General features: G+C 36.7%; 1 protein-coding gene across 1 annotated transcript in view; it reads right to left on the bottom strand.

The window, feature by feature from the left end:
* Positions 1-4,817: 4,817 nt before the first annotated feature.
* The window catches only part of LOC126469668 (ceramide kinase), a 276,003-nt gene continuing 257,636 nt past the window's right edge, over positions 4,818-23,184 (bottom strand). Inside the window, exons 8-10 of the mRNA XM_050096817.1 lie at positions 11,753-11,916; positions 10,113-10,215; positions 4,818-5,882 (exon numbers count right to left, since the gene is read on the bottom strand). Coding sequence (XP_049952774.1) covers positions 10,125-10,215; positions 11,753-11,916 — 255 coding nt within the window. The 3' untranslated portion in view covers positions 4,818-5,882; positions 10,113-10,124. The remainder of the gene's footprint in view (positions 5,883-10,112; positions 10,216-11,752; positions 11,917-23,184) is intronic.

Genomic DNA, 23,184 nt, shown 5'->3' on the forward strand with positions numbered 1-23,184 from the left:
GAAGGAAGTCGGCCGTGCCCTTTGAAAGGAACCATCCCGGCATTTGCCTGGAGCGATTTAGGGAAATCACGGAAAACCTAAATCAGGGTGGCCGGACGCGGGATTGAACCATCGTTCTCCCGAATGCGAGTCCAGTGTCTAACCACTGCGCCACCTCGCTCGGTGGTGTGCCAGAAGTGTGTTAAGTCCAGTAAACTACCTTTTGCCCAACATTCCCTTGCATCCAACATCCACTTGCCACATGAGTTCCATATCTCTGTCAAGCAATAAAAAAAAGAGGACAGGCAGTAGTGTATACCTCTGCTGGCAATCAGTAATATACATCACCATCCTGATAATCATTGCCCACAATAATGTCCAAAATGCAGGTCCATTTTTCACATAGACACATTCACACAGCTATCACAATTTATTTCAAATTTCCTGATGAAGTATTAAAAACCCTGCTATAAAAATTTACAAAAAACAGTTCATATCTTTTTTTTAGCATATTCTTAATATGAAGTGAAACAAAGCATACGTTTTATCTCTTAGAAAATCACTGCTGTAGCTTATTAAAAATACATTTATTTATTGTAACACCATATCTTAACAGTTTCACATTACTGTAGTCTTTTTCCTTCTAAGGTAATATCTCTCCTATATTTACTGACATAAAATTTGGGTTTTACTGCAAAGACATTGCCCTTTAAAAAAAAAAAAAAAAGGTTGTGTGTCCTCATTTCATAACAATCAGTTCAATTTAAGTTTATTTTTTAGGCCTGTATACTGAAGATCAATATAAATGTGATCCAGTTGCACAATTGATGGTACACAACACCAGCTGGAGTGTAACTTCATGAACACTATAATTAATCCCCGACTTATTTGTTACTAAAAATTAAGTAGTAGTTAAAAGGCAAGAATTTGACAACATGCTGGGCATAATACAGCTGCAACAAAATATTTTATTCAAAAAGAGTGCTAACAGAATGGAAGAGGTTATCCAATAACATAAAAATCAATAGCAGAAATACACTTGCTCATCACAGCCTCATCCACAAAGAAAATGTAAATAATTTTTTAATGTGGATGATATCAAACATGTTATCTGCATTGTATTCCACTAATTGCCAACTAAAAAACTATATGTCACTGTTCAATAATAATTTCATATAAATCATTTCTGTGTGAGCTCCTATAAGAACATAACTTACAATTCACTTTTTAGACATCATTTACTTAAACAGCAATAGCCACATCACTTCTACAACTGTTAACATCTTATTATGGCCTATACAGCAAATGTAAATCTCTCATCTCCACAGAATGGCTGTCTTCTGTATATTTTGTTGCATGAATAAACCTTCCAAATTAAACATGCTCTTATACATAACTGATCTTCAACCTCGTATTCAGCAGATAACAATAAAAAAATCACACTTTGGCCACTTTGTTTCTCTTTCTAGTCTTTCTTCAGTGTGCCAAACATCCTTTTCCTCACCTTGTTATATGTAATTACTCTATCAGCATGGTACTTGATAGTAAAAATAATGCATACCCACATATTTAATCCTTCAAAATTACAATCATTTCCAATATTTATAAATTAGTTACCCACATGCTCTGCCATCCATGTGCAAATTGACAGCTGACTGCATAGCTTTATTGTCTTTCATTGTGTAGAATGAGCTATCACCTGAGGAAGCTGACATGAATGAACAAATTCACATCTGGGATGTTTCCAACATTTTTACAATATTTTTATGAATATGATGTTGCATTAATGTGTATCTTATCAAACCTCAGAGAAACTAAATAAAATATTTGTCAAATAAATTAATATTCCCAAATACACTGCAAAAATTGAAATATGATTTCTTAAATAAAATGTTTTTATCATTATTAATCCAGAAAAAGCACATTAAATTCATTCCACATTTTAAGCTAATAAGAAGAGGAGAAAGTTAAATGTTAATTATAACCCTGTTAACAATAATTCCCTACTTTGTCTAAGAGAGTAGTTCTCTCAGTTCCTTTTGGTACTATTTAGTCTGAAACCACTACTTAGATCTTGTACATTAATACCTCATTACATAAGATGAATAATACATAATGAATACTGAATAAATTGTGAAGATATTTCACAAAACTATATTGTGCAGAGGATTTTGTCAGCCATCCAAATTTTTAAAGCATAGTATATTTCTATACAACATGGTTAGAAGAAAGGATTAATCAATAGTTACATTTTAATGTTTTAGAATAATGCAGTAGTTTTTTGAGAAAACAGTCATTCAATTGAAATCACTATCTGGCAGCTTACTTCCCGCAGAGTCCCTCTTTACTGTGGAAGCACAGTATATGCCTTCTTAAATGTATTAATAATACTGACTTTTGTATATAAATGAATTCATTGAAAATTAATTACTAATTAATTACATACAAACAGTACAGACTTAAATGTTCTCAAAATAATATTACCTAAACCAGATACCAAGGCCTAAAGCTGAAACGCATTTAACTGAAACTCAAACCTCTGGAACTAATCATTAGCTTCCTTGATGCTCTTGGATTTGGTGAAGCCAAAGTCTCTGGTGGAATCCTCTATTGCACACACGATTAGACATATGTATGGAATCTGCACATTGACTTTAACCATCTGTTATTTAACATGAAGCAGACTCCAGAATACAAGTTAATTAAAACTACTCACAGAAAGTAAATTATATGTTCATATTCAGCAAAACTGAACAGTAATGGATATAGGTAACATTAGAAATGAAATTATAATATTTAAAAATATAATGCAATTTTTAAAGAGTAAACAACCAGACATAGCTTAATCATTCACTTTTCATAGAACATAATGATTTTTTCCATTTCTCTCATACACTGTTCACGCAAAAATGACATGTTTTTATTCGCACACAGAGTTTGAACAACTTAAAGGGATTACAATTTCATTAGGAGATCTGTGCGTTTGGATATATTCTCACTAAGAGCATCACTTTTCCTGTGAGGCAAAGTATACCGAAACATCAGTGGCCAAATTAAATGGCCAGTTGTGTTTCTTGACGTCAAAGGAAAAGTCAAATTCTATGTCATAGTTAATATTAATTTTAACTGCTGACATTTCACCAAAAAAGCACCTTTCACTCATTTCATACACTTTGTCTCTCTAATATAGTAAAAGTAATAATATAATACCAGGCAATAACTTCGTTGTAGCATAAGTCTTTCATGAACAATGAAATGAATGAGAGATACTTTGGATTTTTAGTATAAAAGTTACAAAATGGCAAAATAATTTTGTTTCAATGTATACAAGGTCATGGCACTGTAGTAACATAAATTATGAGTATATCAAGACTTATGTCAAGAAAATGAACCTAAATGAATTCAAAAAATTTCTTGAGATATTTCTGAAATATTCCATATCTAAGTATCCTGTAGGAACTTCATACACAACCTTGTGGTATCACATGTAATTTATTACTTAAACCTTACTTCACAATATGTCGTTAAGTTGCAGTAGCATGTGATATGCTGTCTAATCTTCACTTTTTAAAAGTTAGCCAACACAAGGAAAATAAATATCACAATAATTTCAACATTAAAATTATGTGGTATTTCTTGAATCAATTCACTTATATATTGGTACCGGTATATAGTATTTCATATCTATAGATACTTTTCGTCACTTGCATACATGCACCACAAAACATTGCACCTTGAACTGTCACCACATTCCTCTGCAGAGGAAACAAAGTTTTTTTAACTGTCTGTTAGTAAAAACAGTAATTTTTATGTTGAAATTATGTATGAATACAATTACAAACAAATACATGAACAATACACACTTTCAAAACTAAGTAAAAATGACTTGTTAACTGCAAGTGTTCACAAGTAATGTGAAACTCTCTACCTGCAGGTCCTCTTTAATACTGAAACACATAATAATAAACATGCACTCTACTTACCTAGAGCAGAGAAAATTATAAATGACAATGTGTTGTGGTACAGTGATGACAAAATACTGCATTTAACAATATGTGTCTAGAACTTCAGTTGATTATTACGGACATTCTGTGACAAAATGCTCATTCATGCAAAAGGAATTCATTAATCTGGCTACTTGACTGAAGACAGATCATTAGTACAACAGCATTCAGTCTATCACTAAAAACCTACCCAATCTCTTTGATGTTGTTTCCTCAGTCTGCTTGTTCTTTTTTATACTGTTTGCCCTTCCAGTATGCTCACCAACAGCTAAGTATTAGTGCTTACAAAATGTGTGTTGTGACCCTGGGTATCAGTTGCAATATTTAATATTTTAGCAGCACAACTGTAAGGTATTTATATAGGCACAAGAAGACAGCACATATTGCTGTATCATATTATCAATGTTTTGCGAATATTATCTTACTAAGGTGAAACTAAGTTGCACATACTGTATAACAATAAAGAATATTTTTCAATCACATTATGTTATCATTTCAAGAGTCTTTAAACCACATTCTATTTATAGGAAAGCTTCATGTCATCACTTTAGAGCTCTTGAAAGAATTAGACAGTGCAGAAGATGACAGTAACTGCTTCGAGGCCCAGAAGACTACTTTCGCAGCTGTGCACTACATTTAGTTTCCTGTTTTACACATTTTACATATATCTCAGTTTTACACTATTGTTAATGAAATGAGGGTGTTACAAATGCATGGCTGAAATATCTATGAAAGAACTTAAAAAGAGAGAGCAGATAACTACAATAAAGATTCTTTTTCTTTTTTTTTGAAAAAAAGAAAGGTTTTTTAGCTTAATATTTTTTTTATCTCTTTCTGCATTTCACCAGACACATAAAGAATGGGAAAATGACTGTCCACACTGGTGAATTCATAATGCACATATTTTATCACATTCAATGAATTAATTTCAGTGATATTATTTTCATGTTATAGTAGTTGATGTTTCTATCAATACCACAGACAGTTTCCTATACTGTGACAAAATCTCTTAATTGGCATAGCAGTCAAGCTGGTATTATTTACCATTCATAAGGTGTGTGATCCTTCCTACAGATACTTCATCGTATGATAAAATTCAGTTCAACAAGTAAGATTTTATGTGACTGAAGTAGTATGTAACTTCAAGCATAATAATGCATCTACATATTTTCTGACTTTTTTTTTAGAAAAAGTTCTCTGTTACCTTACCACCTTTAGTCTTCAATAAAAATAATATCATGACAACATGGCAGCTGTAGTCACGTGAGGCATAATTGCAGCTGTTGTCACGTGAGGCATAGTTACTTATCAGTACTTATAAATCAACAAAGTCTAAAGATTGGTAAAACAGTTCCACAGACACTAATTGTACGTGCTGTCATTATCAGTCTACATCTAAATTGTGAACAAGTTGCTTGAAATATGCTTGCAGTTTGCAACAATAAATTGCTGAAACACTATGAAGTGGGACTTGTCTGTTTAAAATGTCCAAAACATTAAACTGAAGTTTGTCAACTGTCTCGAGAGAATAAATAATTAATCAAGAATAACCTGTCTAGAAGATGGTCAAAGGATCTAATGGCACATCACAGAACCAGATGCCACAAAATTCACCCACAGAATATCAAAACACTTTGACTTCTAATGTGTGCATGACATGCAACATAGCTCATGCCCTGTCCTCCTCTACGCTTTTCAACTGATCAATGATCCACACATCTCTAACATTACAGAATTTTCTGTGCAGTTTCCACACAACATGAGCTAGCAACTATATAAACATATGTGGCTAATTCTCTTCCAAATCCATCAATTCAACATCTGCTTCTTCTACGGAGTAGATTGCCACAACCTGATGAAGAGTGGAGTCTATTCAGCTCCAGATATATGATGTCAAATCTGCAAAAGAATTAATTTTACATCAGTTACGAAGGAAGAAGAATCAGAAATGTGAAACAGAAGATGTTTACATAGACATTCTGCAAGTAATCTGTGTATGTCTTATTTTTAACTAATTAATATAGTTGAGAGTTTCAGACTGTTTGTTCAGAAATGAGAAATTCGTAAAGAGAATCTAGACTGTATAATGATCTGACCTGTGATTTACTATCAACAGATTCAATAACATGCATTATTTCTTCACACATTTCTATGTAGCTTAAATATTATTTCTATGGACAGTAGTTTCTGCAGTCGTAGGTACTAGCAGAGAACAAAACACCAGCTTTCTTAATAATAAGAGATGTTTATCATTAAAATAAAAAGCGCTTTGTTCCCACAATTAAATTATACATATAACAATGAACTTGGGTGGTACATCAGATGAATAAAACTGAACCTATGACATTACAGTCCTGATGTTACCATATTCTTCCCAAAAGATAGCTTTCTCAGGAAAGAAACTAATTAACTCTTCTACTGAATGGGATCATTCTCTCTCTCTTATGTGCGGATGGATATGTGTGTGTGAGCGAGTGTATACCTGTCCTTTTTTCCCCCTAAGGTAAGTCCTTCCGCTCCCGGGATTGGAATGACTCCTTACCCTCTCCCTTAAAACCCACATCCTTTCGTCTTTCCCTCTCCTTCCCTCTTTCCTGATGAGGCAACAGTTTGTTGTGAAAGCTTGAATTTTGTGTGTATGTATGTGTTTGTTTGTTTTTCTATTGACCTGCCAGCGCTTTCGTATGGTAAGTCACATCATCTTTGTTTTTAAATATATTTTTCCCGTGTGGAATATTTCCCTATTTTTATATATATATATATATATATATATATATATATTAGAGGGAAACATTCCACGTGGGAAAAATATATCTAAAAAGAAAGATGATGAAACTTACCAAACAAAAGCGCTGGCAGGTCGATAGACACACAAACAAACACAAACATACACACAAAATTCTAGCTTTCGCAACCAATGGTTGCCTCGTCAGGAAAGAGGGAAGGAGAAGGAAAGACAAAAGGATATGGGTTTTAAGGGAGAGGGTAAGGAGTCATTCCAATCCCGGGAGCGGAAAGACTTACCTTAGGGGGAAAAAAGGACAGGTATACACTCGCACACACACACATATCCATCCACACATACACAGACACAAGCAGACATTTGTAAAGGCAAAGAGTTTTATATATATATATATATATATATATATATATATATCCACTGAGGTCTGAACCACACATACACTGATGAGCCAGAACATTATGACTACTGTCCACCCCAAGACTGAAAGCCTCCTTGTAGTGTTGTGGGCACGTGACACAGTAAGGAAAAAATGTAAGTGGAACAGAGATGAATGGGCAATCATTATAGAAAAGATACGGGCCACAAATGCAGAAATCTACTTGGGCACATTGTTGTGGTGCTGCAGCTGAAAACAAGAATCTCTGAAATGACAAATTTGGTCACTTTTTGGTGTACTACTGTTGTGAGTACCTATGGAAAGTGGTTGAAGGATGGTGAAATAATGAGTAGGTGGTATGGTATTGGATGACCACATCTCATCACAAAACGTAGAGGTTGGATGATCCCACACTGGGTAATCCAGGATAGGCAGCTATCTGTGGCAGATTTGATGACCAAATACAATGCTGGAGCAGGCACAAGTGTTTCAGAGTGCACCATTCAAAGGCCATTCTTGAACATGGAGCTACACATTGTACGAATTGTTCCTGTGTTCACCCAATGACATCATCAGTTACGATTAGAGTGGGCATATATCACTGAGTTTTCACCGTGGATCGATAGAAGTGTGTCATCCAGGCAAATGGCTGCATGAAAAATGTCTGATATTTATCTAATGGAACACATATAGAGTGTCAGCTGTGTGCCCATAAACCACTGTCCTGCAATTTGCGGCAATTGTTTGGCCTGTGCATAGACGTCTGGTGCCACGTACTTCTGGAATCTTGCCGAGGACTTGTAGATTCCGTGCCAGGCATAATCACTTCTATACTGCATTTGAAAAGTGGAACCACATGCTATTAAAAACCTGGTCATAATGTTATGGCTCATCAGTGTATATACAATTGATGACAATTCAGGAGACCCCCACCTTTTTATTATACCAAATAGCATAACAGGCAAGTAGACATAGTGATTCTAACATACTATCAACTTCCATGTATCCCTACCATATCATACAGGAAACAGAGAGATACCATTTCGATAAAAATTAGGGGCTATCTATAGATGAATTTCAAGCAAAAATGGTTTAACAAAAAGGTCCAGTTTCTTCTACCAAAAAAACAAGAAAGGAAACTATTCATCTATGAGCATCACAGCCAGTAATAACAACATTCTTCACAATGCACAAATTTTTGTGTGACACGATGTGGAGTTCATAAACTATTTTGTAACTGATCAGCAGTTTTCCTTTTCCCATGACGTTTTAAGCTCTTCACAACTGACACGTGCTTTTCTATATTCCTGTTATCATAGTGTATGTGAATAGAGATTCCAATAAAACTTGAGATTGTCTGTTCAACTATATCTATGCATACATTTACAATGAACATTTGGTGGGTCACAGAGAAGTCAATAATTACAACTTCAGATAAGGATGAGACAAAACCTGTTATTATATTTATTTATTGATATTAACACGATTTTATGTCTATATGAGATCCATTTTATGTGTCAATGTAGTCCTCGTGTTTACACTGAGACCCAGATAAATCATTCCTGTTGTTTCTGATTGTCAAACATTTAAGTAAAATGAAAACAGCAAACCATCTGGCCTAGATCTAAAAGCACTTCTGCATTGATGAGGCAGATGAGAGGGAGCCTGCTTTACACCCTCTGTTATGAAGCACTAGAGGCTATTGACCCCAACTATTTTCAGATTGCCCACGTGGCAGTTTCCACTCACCACCTCAGTGAAGCACTAGAAAGGTGGCAACTGTGTGGTGTTGCAGGTTGCTGATGGTTTTCTCATAGGTCAATATTTCATTCTAATTGTCATCTCCACTAGTTTCAACAGCTACGGTAGACATAACAACTAGAAATTAATTTAAATGTAAGACAAATATAAGCTATCTGTGATGTCAGTGCTGACAATTTTTACCTACATTATTAATACAATCATTAGGGCATTTAATATTCTGAGATCCACAGTGTCAAATTTCAGGCATTACCTCTCACCCTAAACAGCAGCGGCATTTGCACAGAGTTGTCAGTGCTGACAGACAAGCGACACTGTGAAATAACCACAGAAATCAATGTGGGATGTACGACGAACGTATCCATTACGACAGTGTGGCTCAATTTTGTATTAAGGGGCTACGGCAGCAGACAACTGACACAAATGCTGTTGTCCTGATTTCAGTTGGCAAAAGTTGATGGTAGAATTCAACTGTGGCACAGACCCCGTGACACCGTGGACCCAAATTGTCAACTAAGCACTGTGCAAGTTGGTGGCAGCTCCATGATGGTGTAGGCTGTGATTATATGAATCACTGACTGGAAATCATTACGCTCAGCTACTTGGAGATCATTTGCAGCCATTCATGGACTTCATGTTCCCAAACAACAATGGAATTTTTATGGATGATAATGCACCATGACACCAGGCCACAATTGTTGTGATTGGTTTTAAGGACATTCTAAATGATCCTGTAGAATTATTTAGCCACCCAGATTGCCCAACACGAATGCCATCGAACATTTATGGGACACAATTATGAGGTCAGTTCGTGCACAAAATCCTGCTCTGGCAACACTTTCACAATTATGGATGGCTCTGGAGGCAGCATGGATCAATACTTCTGCAGGAGAGTTGTTGAGCCCACATCCACTTCAAGTTGCTGCAATATGCTGGGCAAAAGGAGGTCTGACACAATATTAGGAGGTATCCCACGACTTTTGTCACCTCAGTGTACATCTGATTATTGTACAGGATATGAATGCAATATATCCTATACCCTAAAGTTTATTGTTGGGCCATCCACACAGCTTTAGTTCTGCCAGTACCTCTATCCCATTTTTGAATAATATCACTTTCATTTCAATGTATGCATCCAATTAAAAAGAAGACAATGATATACAGTTCTTTGACAAGAACTATCAAAAACACACCGTGCTCAGAATCTGTGGTTAATAGAAATGTAATCTGGTTCGACAGTGACACGTACCTAAAAACAGCTTTAAAAGGAACAGATCTTGCACGAAGGCTGTTCTTCGTCGTCGTTCTCGGGGATGCCTCGTGTGAACACATCGAGCAGTTGGCAGTGAACCCTTAAAAATATTGGAACTGTATGTGAGCATACACAGCACAAAAGAATAATATATATTTGCTGTATTTATCATACAGTCTTTCATTGCAATTTAAAAAAAAAGATATGTCAACTGTTAATTCTTAGCATCATTTGCAATAGATATGAATGATTAAATGAAGTAAGTATACAAATAAAATTTCACACTACGAAGAAATGCACATATTCTTTTTATGTCTGTTTCATTTTATTGTTTGTTATGTGGCACAATAGATCAGTTGAGTACATTAAATGCACAAGTGTGTGTTAGGCCCAACACAAATGACCAGTTGGAATTTGCTGAAATCTTGCAACTGACCTATGTTAGTAACAGATTTTAGGTGGTTTGCTAGAATCACACAAGCTCTGCTGCATTAGACTTTCTTTTCACCCCAAATAAACATGTAGAGTACACTATAATTATATTTTCCAAGAATAAAATACATTCATATGTAGTTATAAAGATGATTAAGAATTGAAAAGGGAGCTTATCTCAAGATACACAAGATTATACAAAAATTTTCCCTCAGAAAAAGCTTTGAAAGTCAGTATTAGGAGGCAGTGGATCCTGATACATGGCAACAAGTGTACAGCAATTAAGCAGCTTCATTTCTCTCTGCTTTCAGAAGTGGCTTAAGCTTTTCCAGGAATTGAAGTAAAGTGTAAATATATACCTTCATCTCAGTAGGAGAAAAGTGGTCTGAAACTGTACAGTAATACTCTCTTGCCCAATTTCTCAGATAAACAAACATAAATAAGGATGACAGTATTTTTTATATACAGGATGTTTATGGTTTCAAATTTCTTTCCATCAGTTTTGCCATTATTTCCAATCTGCTTTCAGTGTTGATTATGACATAAATTTAACTTTCTATACTTCGGACAGAAAAATCCTACATGACATGTTCTACTTTGGTATAGTTGGTGACTGCACCATATCTACACTCCACACTGCAAGTTCTGACTTTCCTCAGTTCTCATAATTCCTTGTCCAAAATGTAATTCATTTATAGTACTGAAATCCAAATTATACCAAGTAAATTTTTCTTATCATTCATATATATTTTTTATTCTTTTATATGAATGAACAACACACCACTGATTCCACTTAATAATACACATACAATTTGCTTCACCTGCACACTTATGAAACAAAAGTACCAAGGTATCCAGCAATGGTAGAAGTTCTAGTTGGTAAATTTTTAACTTAACTAAGTTGAATGCTAGAGGATTACATGTACCTGAGAAGAGAAAATGTTACACTGCTTATAACTCTTTATGTACACAGCCTGCAAATCCTTACCAAAAAATGATGTGTGTATGAGGAGGAGACATTGTCAAGTTTCACTGATATACAGAAATAAGCTTTATGATTAGTGGTATTTTCCTTCAGAGTTAGAAGCACACATGTTATGTAAATTCAATAAGATAATTGTCAAAAAATTATTATTGTTAACAGTTTTCATTGGGACTCTAAAATACAGAATCTGTATCAGTATTTGCTTGAGAAATATATTTACCTGACTCTCATGTTAGCCTCCCACTGCACTTCTCCATCACAGTTCCACACACTAATCCCTGGCACTAAACGTGGAGAGACAGGGCTCGAGTCTGGTATATTGTCAGCCAGTGGTTTGAAGGAAAACTCTCGAGCTCGATGCACTTCCACAAATGGCAGGTCAAACTACATTAAAAAATTCTTTGTAAATGCAATTATCAATGAAAAATCAATAAAATTGCATAATAAATTAATTTCAGTAATTTATTCTGTGAGCAGGTAATATGATGAAAACTGTATTGTTGATGCGTATAATAAAGTTTTTACACAAGGTATACCTTTCATGTGTAGCACAATAAAGAGTCAAGTAAAGTATTTGGGCCCGCCAGTGTGGCCACGCGGTTAAAGGCGCTTCAGTCTGGAACCGCGCGACCGCTACGATCGCAGGTTCGAATCCTGCCTCGGGCATGGTTGTGTGTGATGTCCTTAGGTTAGTTAGGTTTAAGTAGTTCTAAGTTCTAGGGGACTGATGACCTCAAATGTTATGTCCCATAGTGCTCAGAGCCATTTGAACCATTTTTGAAAGTATTTGGTGCTCAAATGGTGAATGGGATTCTGGCCTGGCTGCAAATAGCCTTTCGTTCACCATAGCACTAGAAGGGGGAGGGTGGCAAGCTCACTGGCACTTTTTACCCTTGGAAAGACAACAGCAGGCCTAGTGGACCTGGGGCTGTCCTGGAGGGACTGGGACTAGGAAAAACATCACTCCTACCCAGGATTGAACCTGGGCCCTCCAGGGATGAAGTCTGGTGTTCTACCAGCTAGACCAACATGATCACTGTGTAGCACAGTCCATTTCAATAATATTTTCTAATGTGATGTCAGCATGTGTGTCAATTTACTCTCTTTCCTGGCAGTTGTTTTTCTATGTTCTCAAAGTACTGTGCCTTCTTCATCGTGCAAAAATTCACCCTTGTGCAACACATCACTTACAATCTATCTTTACATTAGCATGTTAGATGATAACATAATGTGAGGTCTCTTCAAAAACTTATGGAAGATTCATAATTTCGCAACAATGGTGTGTTTACTGTGTAACTGCTGGAAGTTTCATTGTTGTATGTCCGTTAGTTATTTTCACTGTTGTACTGAGTGGAGTATTGTGTTGCACAGTTTGTGAATTTTGAGGTGTCAGAGTCAGAGATGCAAGGCATCTGCATTAAATTTTGCATGAAACTCATGAAAACCTTTACAGAGACACACCAATTGATACAGGAAGCCTACGGTGATAAGTGATTAAGCCACACTTGGTGTTACGAATGGTTCACACGGTTTAAAAATGACCAGACGGAAGTTAATGATGACCACCATTTACGACGCCTTTCGACGTCTACCGATGACACTCATGTCAGGAACGTCAACGAAATTGTGTATGCCAATCAAATACTGACTGTCTGAGAGATTTCAGAAGAATGTAACATTTCAGTTGGAGCATATCATGAAATCCTGACACAGCATCTTGGAATGCATCATGTTGCCGCCAAGTTTGTCCCATGCTTCTCGAGTCAAAACCAGAAAGACATTCACTTCGCAATCTGTGAAGAGCTTTTGGATCACGCAAATGAGAATGAGATGTTCCTTAAGAGAATCATAACAGGTGAGATGTGGTTCTATGGTTATGATGTTGAGACCGAGGTTCAATTTTCACAAAGGATCGGAAAAGTTTCTCCAAGACCAAAAAAAGCCACACTTAGATTTTTCTTTGACTTTGAAGGATTAGTTCATCACAAATTCATGCCACAGGGACAAACTGTTATTCAATGGCATTATCAGGATGTGCTGCGATGCCTGCGAGAAAATGTGAGAAGGAAATGGCCTGAAATGCGGAGAGACAATTCGTGGCTTTTGGACCACACTAACACACCCGCACATTCATCCCTGTTGGTGCATGAGTATTCATGGATCTTGCACACTTATTTTATTTCCCAAGTTGAAAACACCATTGAAAGGAAGAAGATTTGCAATGAGAGATGAGATAAAAGAAAATTCGCAGATGGCACTACACACGATCCAGCAAGAGGCGTACCAAGACTGCTTCAGGAAGTGCAAATGGCATTGGGAGCAGTGTATCAGTTGCGGAGGAGAGTATTTTGAAGGATACCGTAAACAATACGTAAAAGGTAATCATTGAAAATTTTGTGGACAAAGTTTTGGAATTTTTTGAACAGACCTTGTATACAGAATTTCTACATGGTGAAGGAGTGCAAAGGAGACTATAAAACTACAGCTAGATAGAAGGAGGAAGAACAGCACACACAGACATCATACTAAAAATTATGAAAATGAGAATCAATTCTTGAAGTATATTGTGCTACACATGACAAAATGTAACTGGTGCAGTATCTTTATCATTTAAACCATTGTTGGCACAGATGCAGATTTTCTAAAAACACTGCTTATGATGGCTGACATTAAGTTAAAATGTATTTTGCTTGTCAGTGAAAAATTACTAATAATTTCTACGTGAGACATTTAAAAAGTCTCTAAAATAGATGCAACATATAGTAGTTTACATTTTCTCTCACAGTTAAAGAGTTCTTCCATCCATTTAACACACATTCACATCTCAGCCCCACATTTTACCAATGAAATTTGATATAACAAAATGTGTCAAAAACATTGCTCCAGTAACATGTATGCAGACTACAGCTAGGATCTGTAGATGCTGTACATGAAATATTGCACAAAAGTGAATTTTATGTCTTTGTTTAAGTGTGGGCCATGTAAGTCCATCACTCAAAATTTTTCTTAAATATGTCAATATATAGATGTTACTAAATATGTACTATGCAAATAATTTAATCTGACAAGATTTTATAGCATCCTAGACTTTGTTTCACTTCATTTTCCAGTTAAATTTATGATTGCTTTTCCTGAAACGAATAACATATTCTTCCCTGTGTCAGCTATTTCTTATTGAGAATAATTACAATATATAATTATTTCAGTCAGAGAAAATGTTATTCTCCCTCATTAGAAATGTCTCACGCAGATGATGGACAAGGGAGCTCTGCCACATACTTCTGAGTTACCTGCCTGTGAATAATCACTTCATTTCTTATTTGTGGTAGTGTACGACATGCACTGCTGTCAAAGAGATAAAATCAATTGCAACTCATCCTGAGAGAACTGTCAAGTGGCAGGCAACGCTACCTGTACTCTGGAACAGCTATACCACACACTGCTTTGGCCATCACCACTTGGTCCATTCCATAACTACCTGAAGTGATAAAATGACTGACCAACCATGTCAGTGCTATTATCCTATGCAGATCTAGTCTGTTGTCCATTCCCTCCTGTGTATACCAACTGTCGAACAGTGATGGTTTTCCAGACACATTCATGGTTTTTTGTTATTGCCTTAATATTGTAACTTGTGTCACTGCAAAAGTTCAGTGATGATGAGCATTAAGAGATACAAAAAATACAGTATTACATGTTATTCACAAGCACTAGAAGAAAAAGAATTCGTTTCATGAACTACTGACACAGTCAGTCAGTGGGCATATTAACCATCAACTAGCTATATATCTAACCATGTACCCCACATTTTCACTTTTCCAAGAAGTAAAATATGAATGGGATTCATGTCCACCGTGTGCTTACACCATTTTGAGGCATTCTAGGTGTATACCTTCAATGCAATGAGATTCTTTCTTATTTCTTTTCATGAACTGAATTTTTTTTAAAAATCCTTTCTTTCTGGATGGAAACAGAAACTTTGCAGTTATTAAAAGTTTTGGTTCCATTAACTGACCTGGTCTTGCCTTGTGATGACATTTGTGACCTGCTTAAAAAAACAAGCCTAGTCATAGCGTCTAGACTTGGATTTTATGATTGACAGAAGAAACTAGAGCATTCTTATCAGGCTTGCATTGATAACTTTCATGACTTAAACTGTAACTACTACTTCACAGGTACATATTTCAAATATCAACAATCCTACACACTCTTACTTTCCCCAGCTCAGGAAGTTTGTACATTTGCAGACACTTTGTGGCATTTATCAACACATTGCAACTTCACAACAAACTCACCAAGCTGCAACCCCAAAAATATACATTAGTTCATCTTACTGGGAAAGACAATAAGATTACACTGCCCTGTAATATTACACTGGTGTTGCAAATCACCATTTATGGTACAGGATGACATGATGTTGCAGGAGGTTCATTATTTGATTTTGAATGCAAAGTATAGATGTGAAGTGGGTACAATGTGTTTGGTGTACAATGCCGTGATCCTCCCTTTCAGTGATCAGAGACGGTTGACTGGGACCTTGATGATGAGTACGCCTGCTCTCATGTTCTCAAACAGTCCAACATTGGACAACTGTCACATCTGAATGACTTACCTATCTGAATATTGCATGATCTGACCAGACAGCTGAATGGAGACCCGCAATGAGGCCCCTTTCAAACTCTGTCACATACTGATAGTGCTGTCTCACATGAGTACACAGCATCTCCGCGTCCTTCACAGTGATCACTCAGTGTCTTGCACTGTTCATATCCACCATGTACACTACTAACACTTCCAGGCCTGATAGCTACGCTAAAGACAAACGACCCTAATCCACTCTGGTGACTTTTCTACCTGTCACAGAGAACTGTAACTGTAATTATTTACTTATCTGCCAATCGTGTATATGTGTACAAAATTACATTGACATGTAACCATATCTTCTGGGCCCTTCACATTTTTTGTCAGGCAATGTATATGTAAATAACAACCACTGATAATGGCAGAAGCTATAAAACTGTAGCAAAATGCAGGAAGACTTTCTGAGACTTGACACTTGGTGCAACAATTGGTACATTTCCCTTAACATAAACAAATGTAACTGGGAACACCAACATTCATTAAATGTCTTAACGTATGTGCGCAAAGTGATGTAAAGAACAACCACATAAAATTACTACTATTAACAGCAGATACCAGAATGAAATATAACTGAAGAATCATCAGGAAGTGTAGTCTATCATAAAAGAGGTAATCTACAAAACCCTCAACCATTTGATACCTGAGTATTTGCTTCTTAATCTGGGAACCTCACAGGGGAGAACTGGTAGAGACACTAGAATAGAAGCAAATAAAAGTAGCGTGTTTTGTTGTGGGTTCATTTAGTAAGTGCAGAAACATCATGGAGATGCTCATCCACCTTCAACGGCAGACACTACTACATGAGAAGTGCAGTATATCACAGTGTTGTTTACTATTAAAATTCCATAAATGTACATTCTTAGAAGAGTCAATAAACATGTTACTTCTTCCTACATATATACCAGAAAACATCCAAGAACATAAATTAGAGGTATCTGAGCTCTTACAAAAGTTTGACAACAATTGTTCTACCCCCACACCATCTGTGACTGGAACAGATAAGGAGAGAACTGATAGTGGTACTCTCTGTCAAACACCATAAAGTGGATTTCAGAGTATAGATGTTCATGCAGAAATACAAGCAGCTGCCATTATGTGTCATTTTCAGCAGCTGCCAGGACACACTGAGGTAGATCATACTGTGATCATTCCTTTCAATCATTGAACAAATGACAGAAGAAAGCCTCACTGATGCAGCTATTGCCCTGCTGTCTCAACCAACAGCCGCCCTTTGAATTTAGCTTCTCCAAATGGGAAAGGGACATGGTGCTATGCAATACAACTGTCACTACTTGGGATGGCATCAATACTTTGAGATACTGCAAATATCAATATGTAGTAGAAATACGAGGGTGTGCTGAAATGTAGTGCCATCAAATTTTTTATGTGAAAACTATCAAAGCATTTTAAACAAAAATGTTATTAACATTCTACATCTTTATTCTTCATGTCTTCATTTATTCTTCATATTTGCAGCCCTCTGCCAGTAGAGGTCTCTGAAGTGTAGCATGTAACATGGTGGTGTGTAACATAATTACGTCAGTGCATGAGAAACAGATTAGATTAGATTATATTAGATTAACTTACTATATCCAAAAATTCATCTAATGAGTAGAAGGAGTTGCCATTCAGAAATTATTTTAATTTCCTTTTAAATGCTATATGGCTATCTGTCAGACTTTTGATGCTATTAGGTAAGTGACCAAAGACCTTTGTGGCAGCATAATTTATCCCTTTCTGAGCCAAAGTTAGATTTAACCTTGAGTAGTGAAGATCATCCTTTCTCCTAGTGTTGTAACCATGTACACTGCTATTACTTTTTAATTCGTTCGGATTATTAATAGTAAATTTCACAAGTGAATATATATATTGTGAGGCTACAGTGAAGATCCCTAGTTCTTTAAATAAGTGTCTACAGGATGATCTTTGATGAGCTCCAGCAATTATTCTGATTACACGCTTTTGTGCAATGAACACTCTTTTACTCAATGATGAGTTACCCCAGAATATGATGCCATACAAAAGCAGAGAATGAAAATAGGCATGGTAAGCAAATTTACTGAGATGTATATCGCCAAAATTTGCGATGACTCTACTAGCATAAGCAGCTGAACTCAAACATTTCAGCAGATCTTCAGTGTGATTTTTCCAGTTCAACCCCTCATCAAAGCATACACCTAGAAATTTTGAATATTCTACCTTAGCTACAGAGTTCTGATCAAAGTCTATATTTATTAATGGTGTCATTCCATTTACTGTGTGGAACTGTATATACTGTGTTTTGTCAAAGTTTAATTAGAGCCCATTTGCAGAGAACCACTTAATGATTTTCCGAAAAACACCATTTACAATTTCATCTGTTAATTCTTGTCTGTTAAGTGTGATAGCTATACTTGTATCATCAGCAAAAAGTACCAGCTTTGCATCTTCATGAATATAGAATGGCAAGTCATTAATATATATTAAGAACAGCAGAGGACCCAAGACCGAACCTTGCGGCATCCCATTCTTGATTGTTCCCCAGTTTGAGAAATCACCAGTTTTTTGCATATTATGTGAACTGCTTATTTCAACTTTCTGCACTCTTCCAGTTACGTATGATTTAAACCATTTGAGCACTGTCCCATTCAAACCACAGTACTTGAGCTTATCTAGCAGTATTCCATGATTTACACAATCAAAAGCCTTTGAGAGATCACAAAAAATCCCAACAGTTGACTTCCGGTTCCTCAGAGCATTTAATATTTCATTAGTGAAAGTATATATAGCAATTTCCATTGAAAAACCTTTCTGGAAACCAAACTGACATTTTGTTAAAACTTTATTTTGAACAAAGTTGTGTAGCTACTGTACAATACATTACTTTATCAAGAATTTTGGATAAGGCAGTCAGAAGAGAGATTGGGTGGCAGTTGTTGACATCAGACGTATCACCTTTTTTATGCAGTGGTTTAACAATGGCATACTTCAGTCTATCTGGGAAAATGCCCTGCTGCAGAGATTTATAACATATGTGGCTAAGAATCCCACTTATCTCTTGGGAACAAGCTTTTATTATTCTGCTGGAAATGCCATCAATTCCATGTGAGCTTTTATTCTTGAGTGAGTTTATTTTTCAGAAGGAGAGGTGAGTGGAATTTCAATTGTAACAAATTGTAACAAATTGTTACTGCCTTGCCTCTTCTAATGAACATTTAGATCCTATTTTCTCTACAACATTTAAAAAATGATTATTCAAAATGTTTTTGACTTCCAGCTTGTTGTTTGTCAAGTTTCCATTCACTTTGATGGTAATGCCGTCATCCTGTACTCTTGGTTGCCCTGTCTCCCTTGTAATAATATTCCAAATTGTTTTGATTTTGTTATCAGAGGTATTAATCTCAGACATGATGCACATGCTTCTGGACTTTTTAATAACCTTTCTTAATGTAGCACAGTAGTTTTTATAATATTTGGCTGTTTCTGGGTCATTACTCTTTCTTGTTGTTAGATACAGTTCCCTTTTGTGGTTACAAGATATTTTTATTCCTTTAGTAAGCCAAGGTTTTTTGCATGGTTTCTTATAATTAGATTTAACTACTTTCTTGGGTACACAGTTTTCAAATTCTCTTACAAGTGTATCATCAAATAAGTTATATTTTAAATTAGCATCAGGTTCCTTGTACACCTCATCCCAGTCTAATTGCTGAAGATTTTCCCTGAAATTTCTAATTGTTGAGTCATTAACTGAACGCACAACTTTGGAGGGTAGTTTTGAATTACTGGATGGAGCTATGTCATATACTGTAACTAGCTGAGCACCGTGATCAGAAAGGCCATTCTCAATAGGACAAGAATTTAGATTTTTAAACTTATCTTGGTCTATAAAAGTGTTACCTATCAATGTGCTGCTATACTTTACTGCCTGAGTAGGAAAATCAATGACAGATGTCAAATTGAAAGAACCGAGCAAGACTTCCAGGCCATTCTTCCTATTACACTCTTTCAGTGAATCAACATTGAAGTCTCCGCAAATAATAATTTGCTTTCCCCTATCTGACAGATAGCACAACAAGGCATCCAAGTATTGCAGGAATAAATGAAAGTTTCCTATATACTGTTACAATTATAAAAGAGCCCTCCCTCATTTGAAGTTGACATGAACATGCTTCTATATGTTGCTCTAGACAAAACTTTTTTGTATCTAAGCTTTTTACACAGTGATAACTTTTGACATATATGGCAACTCCTCCTCTCACCTTATTCTCACTACTCATATGTGCAGCTAGTTTATAACCACTGATATTTACCTTTTCCGTATCAGACACAATGTGATGCTCAGACAGGCATAGTATATCTATTACATTATCAGATTCAATGTCATCTAAACAAACCAGGAGATCATCTACTTTATTCTTCAATCCCGGAATATTTTGGCGAAAAATGGTAACATTATTTTTTACTTTACTTTTGTAAACAGAGTGCTGTAATCAAGTTTTGGACACGTTGAGTTCATCCGCACACAGAGCACCTCTCCTTTAGCATGACAATGACAGACCACACACGAGTCCTTCGACATCTGGAACAATCTGATGCCTCGGGTCCACTGTTAGTGACCGTCCTTCATAGGGTCTCAACTTGGCTCCATCTGATTTCAATCTGTTTCCAAAACTTAAAGAACTCTTTAAAGGACTTTTCTTTGATAGTGATGAAGGAGTGCAAGCAGAGCTGAGGTTCTGGCTCCATCAAACATTCTACAGTGATGGTATCAACATGACGGTTGTTTGCAGAATCCGTGCTGATTCCTATAGAGGAGATTTTTGTCCTCCAAAAAAGTCACTATGTGCAAGCACATAACATTCTGCAGAATTCTACAACAGATTGACAGCAGAGATGTAGACTTATACTTGTGTATGCATTTGAGGACCCATTTCAAAAGTAGGAATGACCTGCACCGTCTTAAAATCACTTGAATGTATCGTACCACTAATGATAGACTCCTGCTGGAAAAGAAGCAGTTTCTTTCATGTGATATATGTATAAACCAGCATGCCAGTTGCCTTTCCTGTGTTCACCTATTTTAGTTTATTTTCTATCTTGTACTAACTTACCTCGATAACTGTAATTTTGCTGTTGCCGATTGACGGACGGAACTAGCACAGTTTCAGTGTCCGACAGTGATTTAGATTTCCCGCTCAGTCCAAGTATCGATAGGGAGAATGTGTCAGAGATACTCAGACTACATATTTCAGCCACAACTAGCTCCTGTTCAAAGGGCTGCCACCAGTGCTAGCATATCACCTGGACTGGCTGCTGATGAGAGTATGTGGCCCGGCTCTTGCTAGCCAATCTCTTGTTCATCTTTGAAGCCTTTAATTGTGCGCCATTGAACAGTAGAGCTTTGATATTGCCTGTGATGTGTTTGTGATTTGGACTGTTGTGTAAGGTGACTTACTTACCCTCTAGATTTGGTTTTAAAACTGTGTTCTTCCTAAGCAGAGTAGGATGGAAAAGTGGTGATTAGTACCTTCTCACCGTGCAACTATTCCAGTGAGGTATGGATACCAAATTTCTCAAGTTCTGGCAACAGCAGTTTAGCAGCCACAGCAATAACTGCAGCAACAGCAACAGCTCAAACAATAGTGGGGACTTCAGCAGCTACAACAAGAGCAGCAATAGTAGGTGCATGAACAGTGGTGGGAATTCCATCAGCAATAGCAGAAACTGCTGTTCAAATGCTGAAAAACCAGCTAACAGTCTGCAGCTGCAGTTTCCTCACCTGGCCCTCACCCATTTGCTTACTTCGATAAGGCAAATGAGAGTTGGGAGGTCTGTTTATGTCATTTTGTCCTATCTTGCAACATAAATCAAGTAAATGACCCAGAACATCATTGTGCATTCTTACTGTCTTCTAGTAACAAATTGTACAATGTGGTGCAAAAACTATACCCACTCTCAAATCCAGTAGTTTGAGCTTTTCTGATGTTTGTGGTTTGTCAGTTGACTATTATGGTCACCAAATGCTTATCATTGCAAATAGGCTCAAATTTATCCAGTAATTTAAGCAACATAGGCAGATATATGCAGCACGGGCCACTGACTCGAAAGGCGCGACATGCGTGTGTGATTTGTCCTGTAAACAGTGTGGCACGTTGTATGCCAACTCGTTACTCCGTGAGCCACAAGTACATTATGTGTCTTTCTCCTCACAGAGAAGTTAGTGAGAAGGCTTTAGAGTTGTGTGATACAATCCTGAGTGATGTGCTAAAACTTGCCAAAGCTCGTGAAGTAACTGCTCCAGCAACAAGCTACATTTCAAAATTCTTCTGGTGTCGACATTGTCAGTAATATTAGCAACCACTGTGCTCTACAAATAACTGATGATTTACAATCAATCTCATCATCTAATTTACTAAGCACCCATTCATCTGGTGGTAAAGTGACACAGGATTCAGTAGTTAGCGTAGTAGTTAGCACTCCAATGCCTTCATCGTCAGCTGGCGCACAAACACAGAAGTGTTTTGTTCGCCACTGACGTGTCACAAACTGACTGGACACTCGTGCGACATTCCCATCATTGTCAAAGTGTCCCAGAAAAGTTTATGATCAAATCCTGTCCAGATTGTAGCCCACAGCATCAGTGACGTCACCGCCCTTTCCGTGATGTCATCTGTTTTGCATGCCACAAACCAGGGCACCTAGCAAATGCCTGCCTTGGCTGGTGTGTGTCAACAACATTAGTCATCAGCATGCTGTACACATCTTGCCAGTGCCCATAGCAACACTAGTACGGATGCAGAGCTTCATGTCGCAATTGGGCATTAACGAGGACACGTACTGGCAGTTTGGCTCCCCACAGCTGAGGTCCCCTCAGTGCAGAGTGGTGACGCACAGTGGCCAGTCAAGCACACAACAGGATCAGACTGCAATCAACACTAGATATAAAAATGTAGTTCAGCAACTAACCCTGCTAGTAGACACCTCTCGGATGACAACTAACATTTTTGGCCTAGACACTTTTGTCCTTTTCGG

This window comes from Schistocerca serialis, chromosome 3, assembly GCF_023864345.2.
Source record: "Schistocerca serialis cubense isolate TAMUIC-IGC-003099 chromosome 3, iqSchSeri2.2, whole genome shotgun sequence".
Taxonomy (NCBI): Eukaryota; Metazoa; Arthropoda; class Insecta; order Orthoptera; family Acrididae; genus Schistocerca; species Schistocerca serialis.